This window comes from Podarcis raffonei, chromosome 2 (genome assembly GCF_027172205.1).
Source record: "Podarcis raffonei isolate rPodRaf1 chromosome 2, rPodRaf1.pri, whole genome shotgun sequence".
Lineage (NCBI taxonomy): Eukaryota > Metazoa > Chordata > Lepidosauria > Squamata > Lacertidae > Podarcis > Podarcis raffonei.
This window is the reverse complement of record NC_070603.1, coordinates 77,021,289-77,049,198: the sequence shown is the minus strand read 5'-3', so window position 1 is coordinate 77,049,198 and position 27,910 is coordinate 77,021,289. Positions and strand designations below refer to the sequence as shown.

Sequence of the window (27,910 nt, the reverse complement as noted above, 5' to 3'; positions counted from 1 at the left end):
ACAAGAAGAAGTTGCTAGATCAGACCAATGGCCCTTCTATCCCAGCATCTTGAGCTTACAGTGGCTGAACAGTTGCCTGTAGAAAACCAGCAAGCAGGATTCAAGCACAAAAGCACTCTTCCCTCCTGTGGTTTCTGGCAACTCATATTCAGAAGCATTAATGCCTCCAATTTTACCCAGGAAATTTCCCTCCAGAGGAACTTGAACAAAATTCAAGAGAGTCACCCCCACCTGATCCAAAACACACACACACCTCACTCACACACGAAAACAAAGATCACCACAGCCAATCACAAGCAAACAATCACACCCTAGGCCAACCCCAACCTCTCTCACCACCAAAGGAACACAAGTGAACAACACAAGCAACGCTGACACCAAACTCTACATACATTAAACATAATAGAAACACCGCCACCCGACCCCACCCCCATCCATCTTCCCTCTCTCCACCCCCCCTTTCTTTTTTCTTTCTTTTTTCTTCTCCCCCAATGCCTCAACAAATGAAACGGATTTGTAAAAATGTTACATGGAAGAAGAAAAAACAACAACGAGGCATTACACTTTTGTAAAACAAGAAAATCCTTAATAAAAAATATTTTTTTAAAAAAAGAGAGTCACCCCCACCCTGATGCCTACCCTGGACATGTTGCTATGACTGAATCAGTACCTGATCATAGCACACCACCAGTATATACAGTAAAACACACACAGGGAGACCACTATTCAGATAACAAGGTGTTCAGTGTGGGATTGTATCTCTCTCTGGACTCATTCATGTTGTGTACACTTAAGAGCTCACAAGGTGAGGGAGAAGGGGAAATGACAGTATCCTCACAAAGGAAGCACCTTACGCAAATTGGCAGGCCATATGGAACACAAGGGAGCATGAGCACATTACTGTCATTTCTTGTCCCAAAGCCTGAACAGCTACTTCATGTTGGGACCCCAGGCACAAGCAGCCAGCCAACATCACACTCCAGTCCAACAAATGAGGGTACCAGGACAGAGCATACCATGCAGGTAAGCAAGGGAAGGGAAAACACATGCTGTTCATGCCCAAGTGCCACACCTGCCTCTGTATCGCCTTACGCCTACTGTGCCCTATTTGAACTATCCTGCTCTGGCCCTCTTCTCCCTTGCACCCTCCACAGCAGGATGTAGAGTCCTCCACAAAGGAGAAGGATTTCTCTCAACATGCAGGTAAGCTCTCTGCTGCCAAAGGCCAGGCACTCCACTCCAACCAATGCCACAGCTCACGGTCATTTTTGCCTTGCAAGATCACAGATCAGATGCAGGGAGTAATAACAAGCTGTCACCATATGCAGCCCCCAAGGATAAAGGGGCACCTCCTCTCACAATCACTGCAGGTTCCTTCTCCTCCCAATGGGATTGAATGAAAGCTCAAGACATTTGAGCAACATGCTTTTGGCAATGTGGGGGTGAGATACCACAAGGCACACACAGTGGTGGGGCCTCCCCCTTCAGTGGGTATTAATAAGCAGCGCCTCCTCAGAACAGCTGTGGAGGATCACTTGCTTCCAAATGCCTACATGAGGAGTTTACAACGAGGAATGTGCTTTATGCTTTATCTAAATTAGATCAAAGATTACTACAGGCATTGACCAATGGATGCACGTCTGACTGAAGTGCGATCGCGTACACATGCATGGTGCCAAACCCAGAAGTGACAATAAAATGTCACTCAAGGGGTGGAATGGGGGCGGGGCGGAACACTTTACATGGGCCCTGCTGATGCATGTGTGAGTCCTGAACTTAACCCCCATGCAAAACGAAGATTGCATTCTGCCGTAGGTGTTTGTGAGCTTCCCTATTTACTAACCAGTAGTTCAGTCATCCATCACTACTCAAAACATTCATCCAATGAACCGATTTCATATGTTCATTTTAATATGGGTGGAAATTGCCACTTTGTTGTTCTTGAAAGCATGAAACTAACACCCAACAAGAAATAGTTACGGCTTGTAAAAAGTTTGCTTCTCAGCATGAAATGTCACTTATTATAAGGATTTTCCCCACTCCAGGATTTAGTTTTCACCTTCAACAGAAAAAGACAACATTGAAGAGTAGTTATGACGCTTTGCAATACAGTGGTACCTCGGGTTACATATGCTTCAGGTTAACATACGCTTCAGGTTACAGACTCCGCTAACCCAGAAATAGTGCTTCAAGTTAAGAACTTTGCTTCAGGATGAGAAAAGAAATCGTGCTCCGGCAGTGCGGCAGCAGCAGGAGGCCCCATTAGCTAAAGTGGTGCTTCAGGTTAACAACAGTTTCAGGTTAAGAACGGACCTCCAGAACAAATTAAGTACTTAACCCGAAGTACCACTGTATATCAGAAGAGTCTAAGGGCTTGGTAGACAAATGCCAACACAAAACTGGTTCATTAAATCACAAGACTGTCATTTACATGAATCTGAGAGTTCATGACCACCAACTTATACCAGCATCATGCTACATGAATTTAAAGAGAGTATTCCACAACAAGTAGTCTTAAGATTTCTAATTGTGGCTACAGGTATATTGAAACTCCATAAACATGCACCCTGTGAACACAGCTTTTTACATATGCCATGAAGCAGGGCTTTCTAGTGTAACATATGATAAGAATTTTGTAGATTTGGCAAATCCACACCATGATCAACTCCAACCCAGAAACCAATGTCCCCACTGTGGAAGGACATGTGGATCCAGAATTGGCCTCCACAATCACTTATCGACTCATTGTTAAAACTATGTTTATGGAAGACAATCTTACTTGGCTACGAGTGATCACCAAAGAAAAGAATGATAAGAATATGTCAGGGAACTGCCATCGGAGAAGCAGGACGTGAAAGGGCTCACAGAGGCTGAGAGAGACTTATCAGCTGAGGAGGGAACCAGCAGGGGGAGAGGAGGAGGAGTTCCAAGGGAAAGTGAGTCAGAGGGAGGGCTCAGAGACACTTCCAGCGAAAATAGTGGGGAGGTTTCAGGACCTCCCATAGGGACACCCACTCCTCGCCGGAAACTGTCACGCCGAGAGTCCAGAAGACGCGTTTCCATTAAGGAACTTTTATGCTGGAAGAAGTTCCGTAAACGCCCACTGTCCGATTCTACGAGCGACTGATGGAGCCATGCTTAAGGAGCTCCGTCACAGACAGAGGTTTGTGGACTTAGCCAAACTCTGAGGGACTAGGACTTTACGCACAAGCAGCTCATCATCCCATCACAGCAATCGGACAGTCCCTAAAAGCAGCTTGTGCAGAGAGGCATCATGAGCAACCCAGCCGGAACCGGGGGAGCAGGAGGAGCTGGAGAGGGTCCAAGCCTGGAAGAAAGGTACCGGGTGTTGGAGGTCCAGCTAGCGCTGCAAACGGCGAGGCTAGAGGAAAGGAGGGCGCAGGATGCAGAAAAGGCAAAAGGCGCCCCACTAGCAAGAAAGATGCCAGGATTGGTGCAGAAGTTTGGGGGGGACCCCAGGAACTATCAAGCCTTTAGGACAGAGATGCAGTATGCTCTCGAGCTGCAGTTTGACGACTTTCCCGACGAGGCATCGCGAGTGGCGTTTGTGGTTGGCCATCTCGAAGGGGGGGCGAGAGACTGGGTTAGACCCCTGATGGCAGGGAATAGTGAAATGCTGAAGGACACGAGGAAGTTTTTTTGCGCCATGGATTTGATGTTTTCCAGCGAGATTGAGCAGGGACTGGTGCGCAGACAGTTGATGGCTTGTAAACAGGGGAGCCGATCGGTTCGTGAGTACTGGACTGAGTTTACCATGCTGATACATAAATTGGGGTGGGACCTATCGGCGGAACCCATTCAAATGCTTTTTGAAGAGGGGCTTTCTTCGGCGGTGAAAGACGAACTTTCCCGGGCGCCCAGGGCGGAGTCTATGGACCAGCTGACCAAATCAGCGCTGACCATTGGAGCGCGCCAGGAGGCGAGAGCCTTGGAGAAGCGGGAAGGGAAAGGAGAGCGTTGGAGGGATTTCAGCATTCCAGAGATTCCGGAGCCAAATTTCCCACCAGGAGAGCCGATGGAAATTGGAACAGCGCACGCGCAGTTTCAAATCCCAGTGAAGGGCGGAAGAAGGAGGGGAAGAGCACCAAGAAATGTTATCTCTGCCAGCAGCCAGGTCACTTTGCCAGAGTCTGCCCGCAAAGAAAGGGATGGCAAGGGATGGCGGAAGCTGTTGGGGGAAAGGAGGAGGGAGTCCAGGAGCCAGTAAAAGCCAACGCCTGGCTGCCACCGTCAGGGCACAGCAGCCAGGCCAAGGAGCAGTAAAAGTGCCCACGCCGGAACCTCCAAGACCAGCCCTAGTGATAGAGGTGTTGCTAGAGCTGGCAAACGGACACCCACTAAAGACAAAGGCGCTATTGGACTCAGGCAGCTCCTGTAATTTTATGAGTAAGGAGTTTGCAGCTGAACACCAGATACAGATACTCCCTTTAAGTAACCCCCTGCAGGTGACCACGATCGATGGGAGGGAGCTGTTGGGAGGAGAAGTTAGCCTACAGACCGTCCCAATGGTTATGAGGGTGGCCAGGCACACCGAAAGGATAGCGTTCAATGTGGCCACCCTGGGAGGGGCTCCCGTTATTTTGGGAATGAGCTGGCTAGCGTTGCATGATCCGCTAGTGGGCTGGCATCAGAGAGTGGTCTCCTTTGGGTCAGCACATTGCCTGGAACACTGCAAAGAGGGAAAGGCGCCGGAAGGGGCAAAAGCCTTTCTAGCAGGGACGGAAGTAACGGACAAAGGGAAGGTGCCCAAACAATACGCTGACCTGAGCAAGGTCTTCAGCGAAAGGGAAGCAGATAAACTACCACCGCATAGAGCCTTTGACTGCCAAATCAACCTGGTCCCTGGAGCCCAGCTCCCAGTGGGCAAGCTGTACGCCATGTCAGACAGGGAAATGCAGGAGTTAAGGGAGTTTATTGATAAAAACCTGAAGAGAGGCTTCATCAGAGAGTCCAGAGCGGTGGGGGGCAGCCCAGTGTTTTTTGTGGACAAAAAAAACACGGATAAACCCAGACTTGTAGTGGACTTTAGAGCCTTAAATGCAGTGTCAGAACCAGTGGCTTTCCCCATGCCCAGAATTGATGACATTTTGACCAGGGTGAGGAAGGGAAAGATATTCACGAAACTGGACCTGAGAGGGGCATACAACCTGATACGGATAAGGAAAGGGGATGAATGGAAAACCACCATGTTCACCCCTTTGGGGGCTTTTGAATATTTAGTTATGCCCTTCGGATTACAAGGAGGCTCAGCATGTTTTCAATCGTTCATGAACCACGTCCTGGGACCTCTGCTCTACAAGAATTGCGTGGCCTTCCTAGATGACGTGTTGATATATTCAGAGAATGAGGAGCAGCATGTAAAGGATGTCAGGGAAGTGCTGAGCCAACTGCAAGCAAACCAGCTGTGGGTGAAATTGGAGAAGTGTCAGTTTCACACCAAGGAGGTGGAATTCCTGGGGTACCGCTTGTCAGACAAGGGATTAGCCATGGATCCAGGCAAGGTCCAGGCGGTGCTGGAATGGAAGACACCGAAAACGAAAAAGGATGTGCAAAGGTTCTTAGGGTTTGGGAACTTTTACCGTAAGTTCATCAAGAACTTTGCCCACTTAACGGCTCCCATCACGGACTGTCTCAGCAGCAAGAAGAAATTTGTTTGGACGGCGGAGGCGGAGCAAGCATTTGAGGAATTGAAAAGGGCATTCGCTTCGGAAGAACAGCTCCTGCATGTGGATTTACAAAAACCAATGAGAGTGGAAACTGATGCATCAGACCGGGCGGTGGGGGCGGTGCTTCTTCAGCCGGGGAAGAATAAGTCGGAGTGGAGACCGTGTGCCTTCTTTTCGCGTAAGCTGAACAAATCCGAGAGGAACTACACCGTATATGACCGAGAACTACTCGCCATTCACGAAGCGTTCCGGAGATGGAGTACTTAGAAACCGGAAACAGCAACCGGTGGAGGGAAGTGTTCGAAACTTCGGAAGATGAGGGAGGTTCTTTCAGGGGTTTTGCTCCCTCGCCTCCCGCAGAGGAGGGAAGGGGAGGTGGTGAAGGGGGCCCTGGAGGGGAGGTGGATGTCAGGGAACTGCCATCGGAGAAGCAGGAGGTGAAAGGGCTCACAGAGGCTGAGAGAGACTTATCAGCTGAGGAGGGAACCAGCAGGGGGAGAGGAGGAGGAGTTCCAAGGGAAAGTGAGTCGGAGGGAGGGCTCAGAGACACTTCCAGCGAAAATAGTGGGGAGGTTTCAGGACCTCCCATAGGGACACCCACTCCTCGCCGGAAACTGTCACGCCGAGAGTCCAGAAGACGCGTTTCCGTTAAGGAACTTTTATGCTGGAAGAAGTTCCGTAAACGCCCACTGTCCGATTCTACGAGCGACTGATGGAGCCATGCTTAAGGAGCTCCGTCACAGACAGAGGTTTGTGGACTTAGCCAAACTCTGAGGGACTAGGACTTTACGCACAAGCAGCTCATCATCCCATCACAGAATACATACAATTGCATGTATCACAGATACTACGTTAGTTAAATGTGTGTACATAAAACCACTTATTTACCTGGGATGAGAGTCGATGCCAAAGTCGTTCGATTTGTACATCTCAAATTCGATATCTGATTCTGACCTGTAGTATAAAAACAAATGTAAGACTTTAATGTTTAGCAATAATTTCATCGTATGTAGCTATTCTTTACAATGTTATTCACGTGGCGTTAATATCTAGTGCAGGGAAGTCATACATGGAGAACTGTGCTTCTCAGCCATAAAGGGGAGTTTTTCCATTGGAAATAGAGATAATTAGCCAGGAGCCTAAGATGAGTGAAAGTTTCCCAATCCTTTCCTCCCTCCAGTGCCTCTCAAACACCTGTGAAGGGTTAGGGGACCTCCTGAGCAAAGTGGAATTGGGCCCAGGGAACTGCTGGGAGAATGGGAACGACCCCATATTGAGTAAATAACCTTTTTCCTGTAAACCTCCTTCCATTCACTTAGGATTCAAGCCACTGTGTTTAAGATGCACCTTTAAATGCTGAAGCATCCCATGTATACTAAATTTTATCCCTAAATGCAAAACAAAACAAGATTGTTTACATTTACCTCTAACCCCCAACACCATGGTAAGTCAAGCAGCAAGCCAGGTAACTAAAACATCACAGTAAGACACTAAAAGGGGTTTGCCTAATTAGAATATTCTTCATCTGATGGTAAAACATTAGAAGAGAGAAAGCCAAACAAACCTTCCACAGGAGAGAAATATGCAGCTGGTATGCAGCTGTCCCCACAAAACAGAGCCACAAAAACGGCTCTCACACATTCCAAACAACCTAGCAGTCACCCGCAACCCGACAGAGGGAAGGGCATCCTTCTCCTCAGTTCTTAAGCGTGTGGGGAAATTACATGGGAGGAGACAGTACTTCAGGACCCAAGCCATTTAGGGATTTATAAGTAATAACTAACATTTTAAATTATGTCTGGAGCTGTGTTTGTAATAACCAATGCAAAAGTTCTAAAATGGGTGCAATATACGCATGAAGCTCTGTTCCTGTGTGCACCAGAGTTGCTGCATTCTGAACTAAATGGAACCTTCAAAGGCCATGTATAATAGCCTACAGTCTTGCTGTAACCAAGCATGTGTCACTATGATTTGGTCTGGCCTCACCAGAAACGGAAGCAGTTGGCACTGGGTCAAATCCCCCTTGGCCACAGCAGCAAGGTCAGGTCCATCCAGGACTCCCCTCAAACTCCAAACCTTAAAATTTAAAGTGAGTGCTACTCCTTCAGGAACAGGCAGAAACCACCATGCCTCAGGAAAGGCTAACCCTGCCACAAAGAGAACCTATTGTCTGGATTAAGCTTCAATTTATAAACCCTGAGAGTAGCAAGACTGCCAGAATCAGATTTCTAGGCAACGGGGAGACATGCAGTGGGTCACTGAAATCCCACTCTGCAGCTTTTCCTTCTGTAGCTCAGCGGTTCTGGGAAAGCTGAGGAGCTCATGGCTCCTTTATTTGTCCCCAGCACCAATTAACTGGAGAGTAGGAGGCACATGATGGGATCTCCCATGGTCTGGGAAGGGAGGTTTAAACCTCTCCATTTCTGTGTGCTGAGAAGGCAGGGGGAGAGTGCATGGGTGGCAGTGTGCGTGGCTGATAATGGAGTGGGAGCAAGACTCTGTGTCTGCCTGAGAAGGAGGAGGCCGGTGAATGTGTCTATCAACACACCACCCACCACCATATATTGCTGCCTGGGCTGAGAAAGCTGCCATAGGGCAATGGCCAATATGTTGAGCAGCAGTCCACCCCAGACGACCTCCCAGAAAGGACATATTGCAGAATGATGCCCCAAAGACCTATCTCTGACAGGTGGTCTAGAAATATACGGTTATCAATAATGGGTTTTTTTAATTTAAAAAACTGCTTTGAGGACCAGTAGAACTGGTAGGGATGCATTATCCCCACCACCACCTCGCCCTGGCAAAAAATATATTCTTTTGGCACAGATTGTCAAATAAGGCAGCCCAAGTCCTCTTGGCCCCATTCTGAAGTCGGAATGAAATACGACTGGATAATCCATTTCATTCAAGAACCTCAGATACTGAAATGGCAGAAATGTGCTCAAACAGCTTTCCAAAGACTGAGCATTTTACACTGGCCTATCATTATCTAACATTGTTGGGTCAAGGGAGGATTTTTAAAAAATAAAATAGCTTTAGCACAGCCATCTTAAACTTGGGTAGAACATTTCCCTGTATGAAGGCAATTCAATCCTCAAGACCCATGTAGGCACACAAGATCTGGTCTCTTTTATAAACCAAGACAGGTAAGGACATGAAGGCTATCTTACACTTCCAAAGATTTTTGTCGACAAAATTGAAAATTATCCCTAAGGAAAGAAAACGCAGGTATGATGGGCACACAACGGAATTCAGTTTTAACTATGGCATCCAAGTCAATATGAGCAATTTAATCTGCAAAGTGTCAAGCAAAACTTTCACAGTGAGCTGAGTCTCCAGTCATACCTTTCTGGATCACATACAAGTTGCTCATATTTAACCAATCTTAGCATGTCGTCTGAGCAGCAATATCGGTTGTTGCAAGTTCCACAGCAGAATTCTGGACAAGATATTGCTGATATCAGAATTCCATTAAAATTGGTGTATTCTATGCAGTCTTCACAGAAACCTGAAAATAAAGTCAAACAAACAAGTCATTTTGCTACACATGTTTCACAACAAATTCACTACAAATCAGCATAGCCTCTTTTTATTTGGATCTCCTGGAAATTATATACCAACATGCACAAGCTTCTGACTCCTGCATAATTGTAACCCTAAATAGTACATCATTGGAAGGAAGAGAATGATCTCATTCAGAAGGAAAAGGTTATTGAAAGTAGTATTTATGAGCATCTAGTAAAACCCGTGAGGGAAATGTATATGGGGGAGGAGAGCTGCCAAGCGTTGTGTTTTACATGGCTTACATTTTTCTACAATCCATCGTGAAAGAAACAATCTGTTACAAAAGAAGTGCTATCTGCATAAACAGCTAGGTGCCCAAAAATGGCTGCTACCACCTCCTTGGTTTGGGCAGCTAAAAGAAACTTCTGAATATAGTCCTTGCCTGCATCACCAGTTCAGCCTTCTCTTGCTTTGATTATCGGCTAGAGCAGAAAACCACTATTTACTACTTAAACATTTATATTCTGCCCTTAAAGTGTGGTTTTTGAGACAGCCCTTGAGTATTCTCTCTGTCTCTGTCTTGCAGACTCTCTGTGAGTGATGCATCTCCCAGGCTACTGCTGTAATTTGAGTCAAGGGCACAAACAAAAATGATGTGGGAGATCTGTGATCGGGGTCTCATGGTTGTTGTTTTAAAAAATTGCTGTATGGGGCTCCAGAACTGGAGAACAATGGTGTCAATGGAGATGGCTAATCCAACCTTGCCTTTCTCCTCCCCATAATTTTTCCAAAGCAGCTGTTTGTTCTTCTGAAGGAGCAATCATGATATCACAAGTCTTTGGCTTGAATCCAGACTTGTTCTTCCACAAAAGGAAGGGCTCCTTCCATTCACTAAACAGCTTTCAATCCAGTGGAAACTCCCATTGGTATAAGTGGGAGTGGGGGAAGAAAATAACTGTCATTGATTTCTCCTTTCCTCTGCACCCGGTGCATCTCTCACACTGTTCTGGAGGGCTGCCCAACCTCCTTGCAGTTTTTCAGGAGGGCCAACAGGAAGAAGGATTCTGCAAAAAAACACTTCACCTTCTTCTGCGAGTGACAGCATCCCAAGAATGGGAGTCTGCTCACTGGATCCAAGCATTTTTGTTAATCTGAATCATCAGTTGAAAATTTAAAAACAACAACATATCACCAGTTTTTAAACATTGTCAGAAATAAAATCTCTTCCAAGGTATCTGGCTGAAGCGGTACTTCTGGATAGTCCCAAAATATATTGGCCTGAAGAGCTCAACAAAATACGGACATTTTATTTTATTTTATATATTTTTATATCACACTTCAATATAAATTCCTAGGGCAGAATTAAACTACACATAAAACAGATCCAAACAATTATTAAAAATGCACAAAACCTAAAAGGCAGCAAGATCTCAAAAGACAGGGGAAAGCAACAAACAGGTCTAAAATTACATCTCAAAGGTTCTGTCCTATGTCCAACATAACAACAAGTTAAGTGCCAGGCAGAATGCTCTGAACTTGAAGTGAGCACTCCATAATTAGGTTGCAAGCACTGAAAAGGTCCCCTAGTTCCTGGTGGCTTACCAAACTCACCACAGATGGTAGGGGCACCTACAGAAGGCTATCTGCATCTTGATGTACAGTGCCAGCTGCCACCAAGGTCAAAGCCAGAATTTTGAATTGGGTCTGGAAATGGACAGGGAAGCCAACCCCAGTGAGTAATCCACTAACTGGACTTTGCAAACCATCTGCAAAAGCAACCTCAAACAGAGTGCATTACATTAGTCTAACCTTGAGAAGGTTAATTTGAGGCCAGGCTGTCTCTGTCCAGGTAAGGTGTTCACTGGTCCACAAGCCTTAGCTGGTACAAGGAACTCTATACTGCAGAAGCAACCTATGCTTCTAATAAGATAGATAGATCAAGGGCCATCCCACAATGTGAAAACCTTTTTCTTGGAGGAACCGGGAGTGTTATCTCATCAAGCACAGGATGAGACCACTTCTCCCACTTCTCTAGACAGATAATACACTCACTCATGATACCTCTGTCTTCAGTTTATCGGCCTTCATCCAGTCTAATACCGCAGCCAGACATAAACTGGGTAATTCAAAAGATTGAACCTCACAGCAAGATACTCAATATATTTACTTGGAAACATGCCAAACAGTATAGAATCAACCTGACTTTCTACTAAGTCTGTTCAGGATTGCAACATTAACCTCAAACTGGGGGGAAATGTTCTCTCACTCCATTATGGTTGTGATAAGCAGGAGCTCTAAGCCTTCTGAAGGGTCCACCACTGTGCACTGGTTTCTTCCTGCTTATTTCACACTTAATTGAAATGAAACTCAAAAATAGATTTGCTTTCCACAAGTTGACACATATGATTAAACACTGTAAAGCAAACTAGCAAGACAACTATAATTAGCAATGTTTAATTCAAACCTACATCAGCTGCCAGTTATTTTCCAGGCTTAGTTGAAGGCACTGATTACAATATTTAAAAGTATTCATGGCCTGGAAACTGCATATTCAAGGACCAAGTCAGACATCTATGTGTCTGTTTAACATGTATATGTCAGTTTGAATATTCACAGGTGTGAAGGGGTGCATGGAGGACGGGAGCAAAACTAACCCCTCAACACCCCACTGCTTTGATTCCCTCCCCAGTCCAGCTCCAACAGTGGAAGTGATCTAGCCGGGGGGGGGGGCGTAGTGGTTGCACTCCAATGAGTAAACAAAGTTTTCCACCCATACTGACAAGTGCATATTTAACAAACACGTGCACATTTAGTTTGGCTGCCCTTCCCATGGGCTGGTCTCCCCACTTCTGAAGATTGTCTGCTACAGCTCTAACCTCCTTCTAGACAAGTCAAGAGCAGTGGCCAGCGGGCACAGAAACTTTGCAATACTGCCCCAATGATTTTGACTCCCTGAAGAAGATTTCTGCTGGCCTTTCAGACTTCAAGGAGGGAGTCCATCCAAACAGTCATAGTTTGCTATTGATACTGAAGTAATCTGGGGTTTGTTATCTATGGTTTTTAGGCTGCTGTCCTTCACAGAGTTGCCTGGCAGTAAGTCTTATTGCTTAATGATTTTTGCACTGATTGTATTAGGTGCCCTGAACAGCTAATTATGCCCAGGCCAGACATAAACATTTCTTTTTTTCCCAGTTGTTTCCCATAGTGGGTACATGTGCTTTTATAACAACCTTCTGCCTTTTATAACAACTGTCAACAAGCCTGCATTTCTAGAGATTGCGCCCATAGTGTTTGCATACTTTGGAGAGGACTCTAAATCCTTTATAAGGGCTAAAGTAGACATGACACTGAGGACACGTTTCCCGCTGTGATCCCAATTATCAGCCCACCAGGGGATGCTATTAGCATTTCTGAAAATTACATGTTGAATGCAAGCACATGCTTAACAAAATGTCTAATTAGGCTCTGAATTGAATGCTTTGATCTGGTTCAGATAATCAAATTCTGGCCTGTTATCCTGGTCTGTTAAATGACATTAAGTCCCAAATGGGCTAGATTTTTGTACTTTGCTTTTACAACATCTTGTTGTTTCTCTGCACAAAAGTTGCTTTATACAGAGCAGGTGGGGGTGGGGGTACAGATCACTGGATTCCAGCTATGAGTCCTAAGGAAATGCTGTCAATTTAAAGGAACAGACTAAAATACTGCATGGGCCAATGAGCTGCTATAGATCTGATAAAGCATACAGAAAAAACACAGGAGCAAAAAGATAAATTATCACTTCAAAACACAATGGCGGCATCCTCAATTGTCTCCTAATTCCTCCTGAAATTCAAAGGTATCTTAATAAATTCTTAGTCTAATCCAGGCTGTTTTTCTTGTAGACCAGGAAGACAACACTGAACACTTAGGAGATGCTGCCTGCATGGAGGAAATAAAAGTTGCTACTTTTCCCCGATTCCCCTTTTCTCAAGCTGCTGCCTTTTAACACATTTCCTGCACATGAGAAGGAAGGAACCAGACCACACCACTGCTTTATTTCCTGTGCATTTGAAGAGGAGGTGCTTTTTAATCAAAGGTCTTCCTTGCTTGACTCTCAGAGCTATGTCAAGGAGGGCTCACCCATTACACCTTTTGTGCCATAAGCTCCGTGTTCGAGTGTGGGGTTTTGGGGTCCCATATTTCACCACTGAATTAGAGAAAACGGCAACTGGGTTTTCCATGGAATGCCATTTGCTCTGGTACAGCATTAAAACGAGTGTCTTCCTGTGGAAAGTGCCAGGGCAAAATTTTAAAGCGCTGCTTCGACACAGAGCTTTAAAACATGGTGCAAAAGGAAGTCTGGGTGAGCCTGTAGTTGAAAGCAAGATAGATACAATTATGCTAGACATGGAATTTCGTATTAGATACCAAGCTGATTAAAAAGTGCTAACTTTTTTATATAATCATTTTTATTACTTTTACATATAATCACATTGCATAACATCTTGACTAACATCTTGACGCTGCCCATTTCATGAAGAACCTGAGGCTCTAAAGATCTTTCTAAAGATTGTAGCCATGGGGAAATAGGGCCATAACTCAGTGGCTGAACACATGCCATGCAGAAGTCTCCAGCTTCAGTCCCAGGAAACTCCAGGTAGAGCTGGAAGAGATCCCCTGCCTGGATCTCTGCAGATCCACTGCTAGTCAGTGCTGGTAGTTCTGAGCTAGAGGGATCAATGGTCTGATCTGGTATAAGGCAGCTTCCTATATTCCTATTATAGCAGCAGATACATTGGTTGATGAAGCTTGGTCTGTCTCAATATCATCATCACCATCATCAATTAAATATTCAAAGTGGGGAGCCAGGGGTTCAATTTAGAGAGCAATTGGCAGGAGCAAGTTAAACCTTTCCTACAGTCCATCTCGTATTATTTTGAACCCAGGATGCTTAGGAAAAGAGAAATAGTTTCACTAAAACATGCATTTTACTTCTGACAGAGAGGCGTATTGAAAGCTTTGGTGGCTCCCAAAGAGAGGTATCCTAAGGATGAAATCCTGCAAAAGCAATCACTATGGCTGGGTGGTGTCCCCTCCCCCCCACCGTATGGTCCCTGTGGGTGCACATGCACCCAGTAAGGCTTTCCCTGGCATCCATGAGAAAACCTGAACCCACAGAAACAAAAACTGGCTGGTTGACCGGACGCTTTCTTTTACCCGCCACTGCTCTTCTCTCCTTACTTACTTCTTTCTCTCTGATTGGAATTCCTTCCTTCCCTTGGAAATTCTGGCCAGAGTAAAGGAGACAATGAGCTACAGTGGTACCTCGCAAGACGAAATTAATTCGTTCCGCGAGTCTTTTCGTCTTGCGAGTTTTTTGTCTTGCGAAGCACGGTCAAGTCGCAACTGCACCTCTTCAAGCGGTTTTAAGAAAAAGGAAACAAACTCACAAGACGTTTTCGTCTTGCGAAGCAAGGCCATAGGGAAATTCGTCTTGCGAAGCAACTCAAAAAACGAAAAACTCTTTCGTCTTCCGAGGCATTCGTCTTGCGAGGTACCACTGTATGGTGGATGTGGTTTCTGAAATGGGAAATGTGTGGGTGTGAAATGCAAGTGGCTATGGGTGCCATGCGGGGAAAGTGGTGGGGGGAGATGAAACAGAGGAGACTGTTTTTGGCAAAGAAGCAAGACCCAGAGGCTTTCTTATTTTGTAGAAACGGGGGGGGGGGGGGGGAGAGACAGAAGATGCAGGTATTCCTTGTTTTTAGCAGCAGCAAAGTCATCATACTTCCCACACAGCTTTGTGGGGAGGGGTTGGAAATCTTCTCAGGGATCTGCTCTGTAAAGGCCCCACAGAAGTGGGCTGACTGGCTGGGGAGCAGTTCTGCAACTCTCCCCAACTAAATAACTCAGTGAGGCAGAAGTACCTCTACACCTGTGGCTTTGCTCTCCTTCCCTCTTTGATCTACTTCACACCCACCCACCCGACAGTATTTTCCCCTGTGGCGAGCATATGTCAAACCTATTGTGTGGGTTCAATTCATTGTGTAGGTTCAACTTGTGATCCATTCTTGACTGCCTTCATAAGCCCCTCTTTGAATTCAATGGTGGCTTGGAGAGGAGACGCCTTGTAAAAATCAATAAGGACAACGACCTGGATCAATGTTCTTTTGCCATGGTGACACTGGAAAGTGCTGGATAGGTGATTGTTTTACAATTCAGTCCATGAAAGACAGATATAATCTGAAAGTTGATGGTGGCTAGGGGACAACCTATGTGAAAATCATGCAAATGCTGTATAATAGCCATTTTGTGACTGGTGGTTTTTTTTCAGAATTCTGTATATACTTACAGAACAAGCTCCATTGAATATAATGAAACTTATTTCCAAGTAAAAATGCCAGCAACTGATCTGTGGGGTCCCAAAGAGCACAGTTTTGGCCAAATGTTTTTTATACAAAGCCACAGGGAGTGGTCATTAGGACATGTGGCATGGTGTCATCAGAATGCAGATGGCACCCAGTTCTATTTTTTCTGCAACACTTGAATCAGGAGAGGTTGTGTGTGTCCTAAACTGGTGCCTAGATGAAGTCATAGGCTAAATGAGGACCAGTAAATCATGATACAACAGACCCTGTGGATGGGTGGTTGCCAAGTCTGGAAACTGTGTTGTGTAGCCTGTAGGGGTTGCACTCACTATGAAGCAACATATGAATGGTTCAGGAATCTTGTTATATCTACCACTGTCACAAGAGGTCCAAGTGACCTCAGCGGCTTTGAGCACCTATTACCAACTTTGCAAATGTTGGCAAACCAAGTATGGCACAACCATTCTTGGACAAGGATGGTCTTGCTGCATTGGCCCACACACACTGCTATCCTCGTGATTAAGCTAGTGTAGTGCACTTCATGCAGGAATACAGGGTTCAGAAGCTGCAGCTGGTGCAAAATGCATCTGCTAGGGTGCTTGGTGGAACAACCAGCTTTACACATATTACACTGGGTGTTCAAAATCTGCACTGCCTGGTTACTAACTACCAAGCCAACTTCAAGGTTTTGCCTCTGCCATTTAAAGCTCTTGACTGCCTCCTGCAGTACAGATCCAGCTGAACTTTTAAGATCTTCCAAGGAGACCCTGCTGGCCATTCCGCAAACAGCAGATTGTCACTGTCTCCATGGTGGCACCCACCTTGGACAATCTGTGAAGCAGAGACGGTAATGGCTTTCAATTGCCTCTTTAAGATAAACATGTTTACCCAAGCTTTCATGGGCTCTTACTCTTAATTATTTTTTTGTACAGTTTTATCTGTGACATATGGTTGTGCACTATTTTTAGCTTGTATTTGTTTGGTTTTCAGGAAGTAGCATTTTTGTCGGTTTTATGTAAGCCACTTGGAGGTGCTATTGTATTAAGCGGTACAGAAATATAATAAATAAATAAATACACAAATCTCCAACCAACCATTCATCGCAGGAGCACAGAAAATACTTCTCCACCAGCACTGCAATAGAAGGCCTTACACTATTGGTACTCTAGCCATAGTTAGGAGATCAGAAATGAGCTGCAGGCTTACATGCTACCCTCTCCTGTGGTTATTCCCCTTCCTTGATCAATATTGATATTGGGATAGTGAATGTTATTTCTGCACTGGTGTTAATCATGGTAAAGAGACCAGCACTGCTGCATTATGTACTGGCTACAGTAAAACTTTCAGATAAGGACTAAAGGAGGAGTGTCATGGGTCAGAGATCACTCTGCACAACCAGTGGTGTAGCATAGGAGCACGTAGCCCCCACAACAGGACCAGGAGCCCCCACAACAGGTTCCCATCAGACCCTGGCTCTGGAGCTGCGGAGGCAGCTTCCTTCAGTGGAGCTCTACTTCTGGGTCACGTCTGACCCGGAGGAGTCAGTGGCAGAGAGCTGTTGCCCCTCTCCTGGGTGGGGATGTGCCACATGCAGCTCCTCCACAGCGGAGAGAAGCTGTGGGTGTGAGGTGAGCCACAGCCGGCTCCATTTGTGCCCTGCCTCCCTCAAGGCGTGCCCCAGCCACTGGCCTGTGTTTGGACACGCTCCACCCAGTGCACAACTAAACAGCCTTGTAATGCTCAAAGCCACATGTCTGCCCAAGATAACAACTCCAACTTAGTTGCTAAAATGCCATAGAAGTCCATCACAGTACTTTCAGTTATAAAGTATCTGGTTACTTATACCGTATAAAAGATCGAATAGGCTGCTCGGGATAGTTACATGGGTGTTGATGAACACTCCTTTATCAACTGAAGAAATCTTTTCACAGTGAAATGATCTCATACCACTCATGCAGTTTTAATCTCTAGGAGCGTAGGTGTATTGGAAGGAAAGGGAGACCTTTCACTCCCTTCTATACTGAATGGCAGCTACTCTCTAGGTTACAGGCTGTTCAGAGCTCTGCATGGAAATGTTGGGGATCGAACCCTACATTGAACCTGTGCTATATGCCCCTGAGCTGCGAGTGTTCCCTCTGGAATCACTTTTCACAGCCTCACAAACTAAGGCTTGAAATGTGGAAGTCGTCCCACAAAAGGAAAATTATATATTAAGATTTAGATACTGTTATCGCAGATATAGGCTCAGAGGCCTGTGGCATTAAATGGCTTCAAGAATGGTCTCAGGAAAAAAAATGTAAAAATGATTCCAGTATGCAGCCAAGGTCAAAGATTAGTGACATCTGAAAGGCTACAAACTTTGCAAGTTTTACAGTCAAGGTTATGCAGTATAAAGCACAGTCATATAAAGACAAACAGTCTTGCAACCTTGGAATTGACATGATACAATTTTTCATTCCTGAAACAGATAAAAAAAACTGCAAGCCCTTTTTATGGGGGCGGGCGCAGGGAGTGCAAGCAAAGGCAGCACAAATAAACAGTGGGGGAAATTCAATGTAACACTAAGCATATTGCTTCATCAGCACAAACAGATGAAACAAACTACCCTGTCCGACCCCACACCCCACCCTGTTCCAGTGGTTCTCAAGACCCTCCACCAAGTCAATTTGTGGGGCACAGGAAGAGGAAGGGGGGAAGCCCCATTGAACTAATGGAAGTCCTGGTGCAATGAAGTTGCTACATAACTAACTTAGCTTCATTCACTTCATTGGACCTTCTGTGAGGGCTAGGTTGACTATAGCCCAGAATTTACCATTTGCAGACAGAATCTAGGTCGATGAATAACTGGGCTAATATACACACTGGGTTATACATGACTGCTACACAGAGGACTTCCACTGTATGCACACACCATGGTAAGTTATGGTATTACAAATTTAATATGAATAAATAAGCCTTTAATTTTGAGTGACAAACCACCAGTTTTTTCTCTAATGGCCAATGAGACTAGAGAAACATACCTGAGTACTTCCTTGTGTTGAATGTTGGGTTGTCCCTCCCCTTTTCAGCGGTAACAACTTAATTTGTTAAAAAGAGCACTTGTTTCCTTCAGATATCATTTGCAAAATGTTCTGCTCAGCTACAAACAATGCACTAGTTCAAGAAGTATAGAGCAGAACACAACAGCATTAAATGTATATTTATTTAGTGGCAGCAGTGTGCAAAAAAAGCTAAACAAATGTATGTCCCTTCTAGAAAATATTGTTTTGTGTTAATACTTGGATTCCTTTAGCCTTTCTTAAAGGCCCAACCTTTAAGGGAAGAGAATGTACTTTATCTTGACTTTTGCATTATTTACAGTGCACTTGAATACACTGTGCAATGAGACTTGCCTCCAGGTAAATGAATACAGAATTATAGCCTTAGTCCATCCTGCTACATCTGCTGACAAATATTTTTTGCTTTTTTATTTAGTAGCATAATATTATCTGAGAATTGTAAAAGTTTTCAGCCTCTCTCTCCGCTTCCACAGAAAAGTTACTCCATGTTCTAATGCTCCCACAAATCAAACACGTTTCCTTATATATAGCTCTTATTTTCTCTCCGTTTGATAGCTTTCTAATGTTTATTTTTCTGTGGTGAGTTATTGCTTAACTTTTATCCTAAGCTGCCTTAAGCACTTTTTAAAAAACAGAAACACAGACTATAAATCTTTTAAATACAAATACCTTTGTTGCTATAACTGTTTTCGTGCCCTTCACTATCAACACTTCTTTTTTAAAAAATTGTTTTTATTAAATATTTTCTTGGGTTACAAAAGTACACACATCACCTCTGTTTTCAGATCACAGACCCTGGTTTTGATTTGTTCAAACACCAGCAACTACTCCTTAACCCCTTAGGCATCAGCCTCAGGTTTAAAGTGTGCATTTGCCCCTGCAGCAAAAGTCCATGACAACCTTTTAAACAAAAACAAAATTCTTCCCTTTATGCTGCGTTCCCTCAACCCCACTTCTGCACAAGATCATCAACTGCTCCTTTCATAGCCTCAATTCTTCTATAATGGAAATTTCCTGTGTTATAAAAAGCTGTGTTGGGAACAACGTAAATCATGGATGGGGAAGCATATGAGAAAAGTGGGAGGTGCTCCATCAAATGTGCTGGGAAAGCGAGAAAGGGTGGCTTCCCACTACCATGGGCATCACGTAAGCACAAAGCAGAAAATCCCACTTTGCAGCTTCTTTCAATCTTTTCCATTAAATCCTCAGTTAATCTTCAGGGGCCTCTAATCTCCTGTGCCTTCACACCCCACCTTTTAAAACAAACAAACAAACAAACAAACAAACAAACAAACCCTTTGCTCACAGAGCAGCTTTACATCTGAAAGACAGCCTAGATTGGCATATGTGCATCTATACATATGAAGTAGCATATGTAACGTGTCCATGCCATTCTTCATCTCAAAACTGCAACAAAACCCATGGATGTTTAACTACTGTTAATGGCCACATCTACCACCCTTTTCTCTTCCTTCCCTCTGTTCTCTGCAAAGCAAAATGTTTAGCACAGGCCTGCATTATTTGGGGGCCTGAATGCAGGCCCCCAACCATGCCCCTGAGACTTGCCAGGTACTCACCAACTCCCTTGCTTTTGAAGCTCCTGGCAACAAAAGTCCGGTGGTTTTAGTGGGAGGGTGTGTATTTTAGGGCTGGAAAACCTTTGGCCTTCGAGGTGTAGCTGAACTGCAAGTCCCATCATCCCTGACCATTGATTGAGTATGATGGCTAGGGCTGATGGGGGTTGGAGTCCAAAAGCATCTGGAAGGCCAAAGGTTCCCCAGCCCTGTTTTTTGGCAAAGGCAGACTGATGGTGACACCAGAAATGCAAAGCCTGGCCCCTCAGGAAGGCCTTGGGGGACTAACAAGGCACAGCATGCTTTGACTTATACTAATTATACTTTGGGTTGTACCATGTGTGCTTTCTTTGTGTAGTAGTTGTTATACAAAAAAGCAAGAAGTTTACTGAGCTCCTGTTTAGCTTAGGACCACAACTTACACATTTCTGCTTTAGCTTTTAAGTGCCTCTAGCCATATACATAATTTTTTTTTAAATGTCCAGAACAAACTTAGTTAGTCTCTAAGGTGCTAGTGGGCAATTTCTTTAATTTTTTAAAATTTATTCTGACTGCGTCAGACCAACACAGCAACCTACGTGAATCTAGCCAAATACATTCATCTCCCTTTTACTGGAAGTCACCATGTACATCAGTACCTGTTGCTCATCTTCTTCACACTGCCTAAATTTAGAGTGTAACTTTAAGCAACTGTATTAATAATTTTGTGTGAAACACCTCTTGGTCAAGTAACTTCTTCCTCAACTGTTAGTTCCTTCAGAGGAAGAAGAAGAAGAAGAAGAAGGTGCTTCCTCCTTTTCTTCCTCTTCTATAAGGGCCTTGTGTGAACCACTCTGGCCTAACCTTGCCTGCCTCACCATTGTTGCCCAAGTCCCCTCTACTCCATTCCTAGGATTTCAGTTGCCTGCTTCAAAATCTACTGCACCTCTCCTAGCAAGGGCAACCCTGTCATAAAGTGACATACAGCAGATTACTTTGGTCTCAGTACTGGAACACAAAAGCCTCCTACCTCCAACGTTTGTGTCTTGCCCTCCCCATTTTATAGGCTTGGGACAGATAACTGCAGGGAGCAGAGATTCTTTTACTTCCAACGCTTAGCTTATATTATCTCCCAAATAGCTCTAAGCCAGAGTGGAATGGGCGGTTTTCGTTGTAATAACAACAGCAACAATAATAATAATTGTCTGAAACTACTGCTAATGTTCAAACCTTCGCTGTCTTTTATTTATGACAAGAAGTCTTATTTATAAAGATCTTGAGGTGCAGACACGCAATTGTAAAACGCAGCAGACCTAGTCGTAGCAGACAATCGGGTGTTAACCGCTCCCCCCCACGCGCCAGTCTGGGAATATGAAAAGCGGGTTTTGGTGAGGCCGGTGGCAGTGACACTTGAGAACAAGCTCACAAAAGAGGCCTCGGAGGTCTTAAGAAAGCAAAAACAAAAACCGGGAGATTCAGACACATACACGCATGAGGAGCCACGAGTGGGGCCTCGGCGAAGAACGAACCAATTGAGAACGCCCCTTAATCAAACATGAGAAGGACAACAGGTCTCTGTGTGACAGGGGAGCGCCAGCTTCTTCCTCGCCTCGACAGCCCTGGATGTCTGCTCAATGCATCCCCTTTCTTAGAAGTTGCCCAATGTCCGAGAAGGGCGCCTTGTTTAGCCTCCCCCCATCCGCTTGTCATCCATAGCGGATGCACAGAGCACCGCCGAGCCGCCACCAGCTGGTTCTTGATCGCTGAAATGCAGAGCCGGCCACTTCTGCGCCTCCCCGCTGCTGACTTCTCCCGGGGCAAGCCGCCAGCAACCCGCTCCTCGTCCCTCTTCCCTTCCCACCATTGTTGACGCCAGGCAGGCAGGCAGAAAGACAGACAGACAGCCCTCGCCCCCTCCTCCTCTGCCTCCAGGGTCTCAGAGAAGTCCCCCTCAACTTCGTAGCGCGTCACTCACCGCCAGGCACCAGGAGAAAGAGCGCCAGGAAGGCGCAGGAGGTCAGGAAAGGGCTCCGAGCGCAGGCCATCCTCCTCCTCCCCTCAGTCAGTCAGCCCGCGAGCAGCAGCCACAGACCCACCGGACGACTCCGCGCCTGACAAATGAGTGGCTCGCGTTGCCCGAAAGCGAAGAGCCACGGCCACGCCTCCTCCCGCCCCTCCTCCTCCTCCGGCTGCTTTTGCTCCAGTTGTCCCTGCGAGCGCCTGAGCGAAATGGGAGTTCCGCGGCGGCGGCGGCCGTCCTTTTGCCGGCACCTCCCTCCTGCTTCTGCTTCAGGGCTGGCTCCTCCCTACCAGGTGGTCATTTCCCCGAGGGCCATGAATGAAGAAGCCCCAGAGCATGTGCAGAGCCTCTCCGTCGTCCCCCAGCGCCGCCCAACTTGGAGGTGTGTTCCCACACCTCTGGGATCAACAGCGCTGTTCTGTGCCTGCTTCCCGGGAAGGAAGTCCCACTGTGTTCGGTGAGATTTACTCCCGTGTAATCGTGTATAGCGGGAGGTGGGGCGACCTGTCGCCCTCCAGATGTTGCACTCCATCCTTGCCCATCATCCCTGAGCATTGGGGGTGCTGTCTGGGGCTGATGGGAGCCGGAGTCTAAGAGCACAGGTTCTCCATACCTGCTGTGTAGGACTGCAACCTAAAAGTCCCAAGGTCCAGGTCTGACAACGAACTTCTTCCTTACAACCAATTACTGGAGCTCCCAGGGCTGAGACCTGCCTTGGAAGGAATGTCCTCTGGCCAGAAAGTTCTGCTCCTTAATCCCAGCTTGTGCAGGATGTCTGTAACTGACCAATGACAAGAAATGTGGCTGGGGAAACCCAGCCAGATAGGCGGGGTAGAAATAATAATATATCATCATCATCCTCATGTACTACTTTATTGTGTTGGGGGCCCCCAGGGTTCAACCAGTCAGTTGACAACCAACCTTTAGTGTGGAGGTTGGAATGGGAATAGAAGAAGTAACACTGACAAGAAGGCATCATGTTTAGCCCTTCTGTAGCCCACAATTGTTGTAGCAATTGTAATATGCTGTGCAAGATGGTGGATGATTATTAATTGTACTTTTGGAGCTTTTATTTCTTAGAATGTATTTTATTCTACTGAAATATGAATTCCTTAGAATTCAATATATGCTTAATTTATGCAGGTTGCTTGCAGGTTATCTCAAATAAAGCGGTGCAATACGTTCCCATTGGTATGAAGAACAGGATGTTGGCTCTCAACGGATGGCCTTTGGAGGATGAGGAAATGGCCTGTCCCTGTTCTCTGGGCTGATGTTTTCCTTCCCTTTGTTGGTCATCAAGAAGTGTTTGCAAAGAAATGACAGTTTGGAGGCCCAGAGGATCCTCTGGTCTTTGTGATCCCTCCCAGGGACTGCAGCCTAGCCCATTTAACTGTCTTTCTTATTTCTGTAAATGTGTAAGAAGTTGGTAGGATTCCACAACAGTGATCAGAAGGAAAGATGCCACGGTCTCTTGCAGGTCCTGCCAGCTTTTTCCTCATCAAAGCCATTTTGTCTGGAAATGCAACACCTTATTTTTTTGCATGTGGAAAATTAATTACCTATTTATTGTTCATTGGAATTGTTTCCCTTTTCAGCATGAGCTTCTATGCTAGCAAAATGACGTTTGTGGCAGGATGCCACATTTCTTAGCCTTGTTACTACATGCTAAACTTAAGAATATATTGCTGCATTTCCTCCTTTGTTCCCTCACAATAAATTACACACTGCTGCAGGCCACACCTGCTCATTACCAAAGAGAAGCAGAAACGGAAGGGCATGCCAATTGCAATGCCAGTGGGAGAGGTTTACAATAAATAAAAACTTTGCAGTGAGGAAACAGATGATGACATTTCCTTCATGTGACCACTTTCGCACGCCCTCTTTGTACATCTAGTCTAGCAGTGGTGGCACCTGTGTAGGTGTAGACTCTGAGACACCTTTATTGCAGGTCCACCTTTCCAATTACTTCTTGGTGGATAGAACTGCTGTCTTTTTTTTACAGGTAGACCTGACATCCAGACAACTCTGCTGAAGTCCTCAGTTCTTTCATCCCACCCAGCATTCAATTGAGCTGCTGCTGCAAGTAACTTCATAGCAACCCCCCAACACACTGCATTTCCATAAAACAACCCAACCCAGCAGGATAACAACAATGGAATACACTTCAGGGCTGTCAAGCACTATTTAAGTCTCACCCCCCACCCCCACCCCGCAGCCCTTCACATAGCAAAATATGTTACTGCTCAGGATCCATGATCCCTCAACCACAGATCCACCACCTACAATATGATATAACAATGATGGGCTTTATATGTGATTTTGGTAACAGCAGAGTAATTTTTTTAATGCTACAATTTTATTTAATACAGTGGTACCTCGGGTTCAGTACTTAATTCGTTCCGGAGGTCTGTTCTTAATCTGAAACTGTTCTTAACCTGAAGCACCACTTTAGCTAATGGGGCCTCCTGCTGCCGCCACGCCGCTGGAGCCTGATTTCTGTTCTTATCCTGAAGCAAAGTTCTTAACCTGAAGCACTATTTCTGGGTTAGCGGAGTGTGTAACCTGAAGCATATGTAACCTGAAGCGTATGTAACCCGAGGTACAACTGTATGTGAAATAAGTAGGAAAGATCAAAACCCTTGTTTTTCTCACTACCTTTTTGTTTATGAACTGAAACACTTCTGCCCAGTCGCAGCTAGCTAAACTCATCAGCACCTGAATTGTTTTCTATGGGGCAGCAATCACTTCTTCAATAGGGAAGATTAGCATAAAAGATTATAAACTAAACCCAAAAGTCTCTTGGTAGAGACAATGGGCATTTCAACTCTAGGCTTCAGCTTCATTAACATGTGATCCGCTTTCCTAAATGTCAATAATTGCTGTGAGTCATTTATTGTCTGGAAACACTGAGAAGTGCGATCAGGCAAGTTTTTCACAAAAGGAATGAGGAGATTAGTGCCTTTGCTCCTCACCTCCTTTCTACAAATAGTAGAAAATTCCTTACAAATGCTAGGTACCCAAATGAGCCATGATATGCAGATTCCCAGCTTGCTTGCTTTTTTTAAAAAAGGAATTGCATTGTTGCTTTTGGTAGATTGGGATGGGGAACCAGCCTGCACACATGCAGCAGGGTGGAGTCTTCCCCTTCCAGGGTTGCAAAGGTAGTGCCTGAACACTACTGTTTTCCTACCATTGGGTTTAGAAAGGGTTTGATTATTCAAGGCAGCAATTGCTCCCTCACTCTATGCGCATACCATACATTTAAAGCACTTGACATCCTCAAAAGAATCTGGGAACTAGTTTGTTAAGGGTGCTGGGAATCTTAGCTATGTAAACTACAGTTCTGAGGTTTCTTTGGGGGCAGTCATGTGTGGTGTGTGCACAGCCTTCAAATATAGCTATGTATGTGTAGCAAGGGAGGCAATTTGTTGCTTTAAAATGCAAGCTTCTCTTCTTCGTCAGGAATGATAATCTATATACAGTGGTACCTCTGGTTACACACTTAATTCGTTCTGGAGGTCCATTCTTAGCCTGAAACTGTTCTTAACCTGAAGCACCACTTTAGCTAATGGGGCCTCCTGCTGTGCTGCCGCCGCACGACTTCTGTTCTCATCCTGAAGCAAAGTTCTTAACCCGAGGTACTATTTCTGGGTTAGCGGAGTCTGTAACCTGAAGCGTATGTAACCTGAAGCGTATGTAACCCGAGGTACCACTGTACAGGAGGAGATGATAGGAAGAAATAAATTGTCCAGTGGCCAGTCTTGAAAGTTTTTATTTTGCTATATAAAATTAATTAAGAAGATAGAATCATTAAGGGTATTATATCTGACAGCTCTTCTGTTTAACTGTGAACTTGACCAAAGAAATAAAGGCCAGTTACTCTGCTGTCCTGTGAAAATAATGTTAAAGCTTCAAATATAATTCATTCTATTTGATTAACATGATAACTATTTTTCAAGCAGCAGTCAAAGAACGTGTTAGAGATAATTAACAGATGCCTGCTGGCCTGGAAATGAAAAAGCAAGGAATGACTCACTGTAAACTAAACGACTTTCCATTTTCCAAGCCCAGAAGTCAAAGCTTCGTTTGTAGTTCAACTAAGCCCCTCCTTTCTACCACAACCTATTGCCTTCCCCCTGTGGTTATTTTTCTAGCCTGTTTCCCCAAGTTGAGAAACAACGTACATGCCAGCAGTGATTCATTTCGCAATTGGTAGAACTGTGAAGAAGCAAATGAAGAACCATAATGTAACATTATGGAGGATTGCTGCTCTAAATGTGTTGTAAACATTTTTTGCTTACTGGCTAAATCTCATTTTTTTATATTTTTAGTGGTGAGGCCACCTCCTCAAGTTACATTGAGAGGTGTCTAAAACTCCCCTATGTTATTTTTCCATTGAAAGTCACCCACTTAAAATTGGTTATTTGCTGCAATTTTAAAAAGAATTGGGTCAGAAAAGAACCCACCGCCACACAGCACAGTCCCAGTAGGGACCAGGCCTCTCCCCCCAGCTGCTCTTTGTAAGCAAAGAAATTTGTCCAGTCACAAAGACATGATTCTAAAAGTAGTCACATCTAGCCTGACCCTCACATATCAACATATCAAGGCTTGCTTAGTTCTCAGATCTGACTTGTTCCGTTTCAGATTCACATAGCAGAAAAGAAAATCCTAGGACAGAGAAACAGTATTGAGTCAGAGAACACTAACCCTTCCCCCTTGACATTTTGATTTTCTGTGTGCATGATATTCCTATGTCTTAAATAAATCATGTGAGTCTGGAGTCTGAAGTAGTACAACCAGAGAATAAGTTTACTGTCTCATCTGCTGTTTTTCAGAACGAGGCCTAAAGCTGTAGCAGAAGCACTGCTATAAAACAGAGGTAGGAAACATCAGGCCTGAGGGCCAGATTCAGCATTCCAGGCCTCTCCATCTGGCCCTTGGGGGGGGATGGCCTTCCCAGGCAACACCTCTTCCCAGTTCATCTCCGCCATCACTAGCCTACACCCTGCAGTGGTCCTGCTGCGCACCCTTCTTGAGTGCTTTTGCCTGTGTGGAATCAGCCTGAGCTGTGATGATGCCTTTTGTGTGGGGTGTGTGGCTGCTTGTAGAAATGTCAACTGTTAGTGTACAAAAGTAAATGTCACGCTAGTAGCTCCACCCACCACTGGCATGAGGTCTCCAGAAGGTTGCCTGTGATATAATATAGTCTTCAGGCTCCAAAATGCCCCTCATTGGTGATATATAAGCCTTTCCTACATCATAGAATCTGCAGGAAAGATCCCACACCAATGAATAAATCCTATAGGGAGGGAGGAATTCAACATCACACCGTTACAAACATTCTGCTAGCACAAGTGTTTCTGCTCTCCAAACTCATGCTGTTCTGTGGGGTTCTCCCAGCCACTATCACCCTGACACAATTTATCAGGGTGTATGAGAGGAGGAAAGCCCCATTGCCATAGTGGAAGTCCTTCTATTAGCAGGACCTGGGGACTCCACTGAGCCTCTTGGGCTTGCTGATTAGAAGGTCGGCAGTTTGACCACTACGCGACGGGTTGAGTACCCATTGCTCTGTCCCAGCTTCTGCCAACCTAGCAGTTCGAAAGCATACCAGTGGGAAGGTAAATGGCATTTCTGTGCGCTCTGGCACTTGTCATGGTCCTCCGTGCGCCAGAAGCAGTTTAGTTATGCTGGCCACATGACCCGGAAACCTGTCTGTGTACAAACTCCAGCTGCC

At 45.2% G+C, this 27,910-nt stretch overlaps 2 protein-coding genes across 2 annotated transcripts in view; one reads left to right on the top strand and one right to left on the bottom strand.

The window, feature by feature from the left end:
* Positions 1 to 22,312, bottom strand: part of SHISA5 (shisa family member 5) — a 39,517-nt gene extending 17,205 nt beyond the window's left edge. The window contains exons 1-3 of the mRNA XM_053377622.1: positions 22,129 to 22,312; positions 9,033 to 9,195; positions 6,576 to 6,641 (exon numbers count right to left, since the gene is read on the bottom strand). Coding sequence (XP_053233597.1) covers positions 6,576 to 6,641; positions 9,033 to 9,195; positions 22,129 to 22,198 — 299 coding nt within the window. The 5' untranslated portion in view covers positions 22,199 to 22,312. The remainder of the gene's footprint in view (positions 1 to 6,575; positions 6,642 to 9,032; positions 9,196 to 22,128) is intronic.
* A 69-nt stretch (positions 22,313 to 22,381) lies between these two features.
* Positions 22,382 to 27,910, top strand: part of LOC128408227 (uncharacterized) — a 28,997-nt gene continuing 23,468 nt past the window's right edge. The window contains exon 1 of the mRNA XM_053377621.1: positions 22,382 to 22,630. Within this exon, the coding sequence (XP_053233596.1) occupies positions 22,492 to 22,630 (139 nt within the window). The 5' untranslated portion in view covers positions 22,382 to 22,491. The remainder of the gene's footprint in view (positions 22,631 to 27,910) is intronic.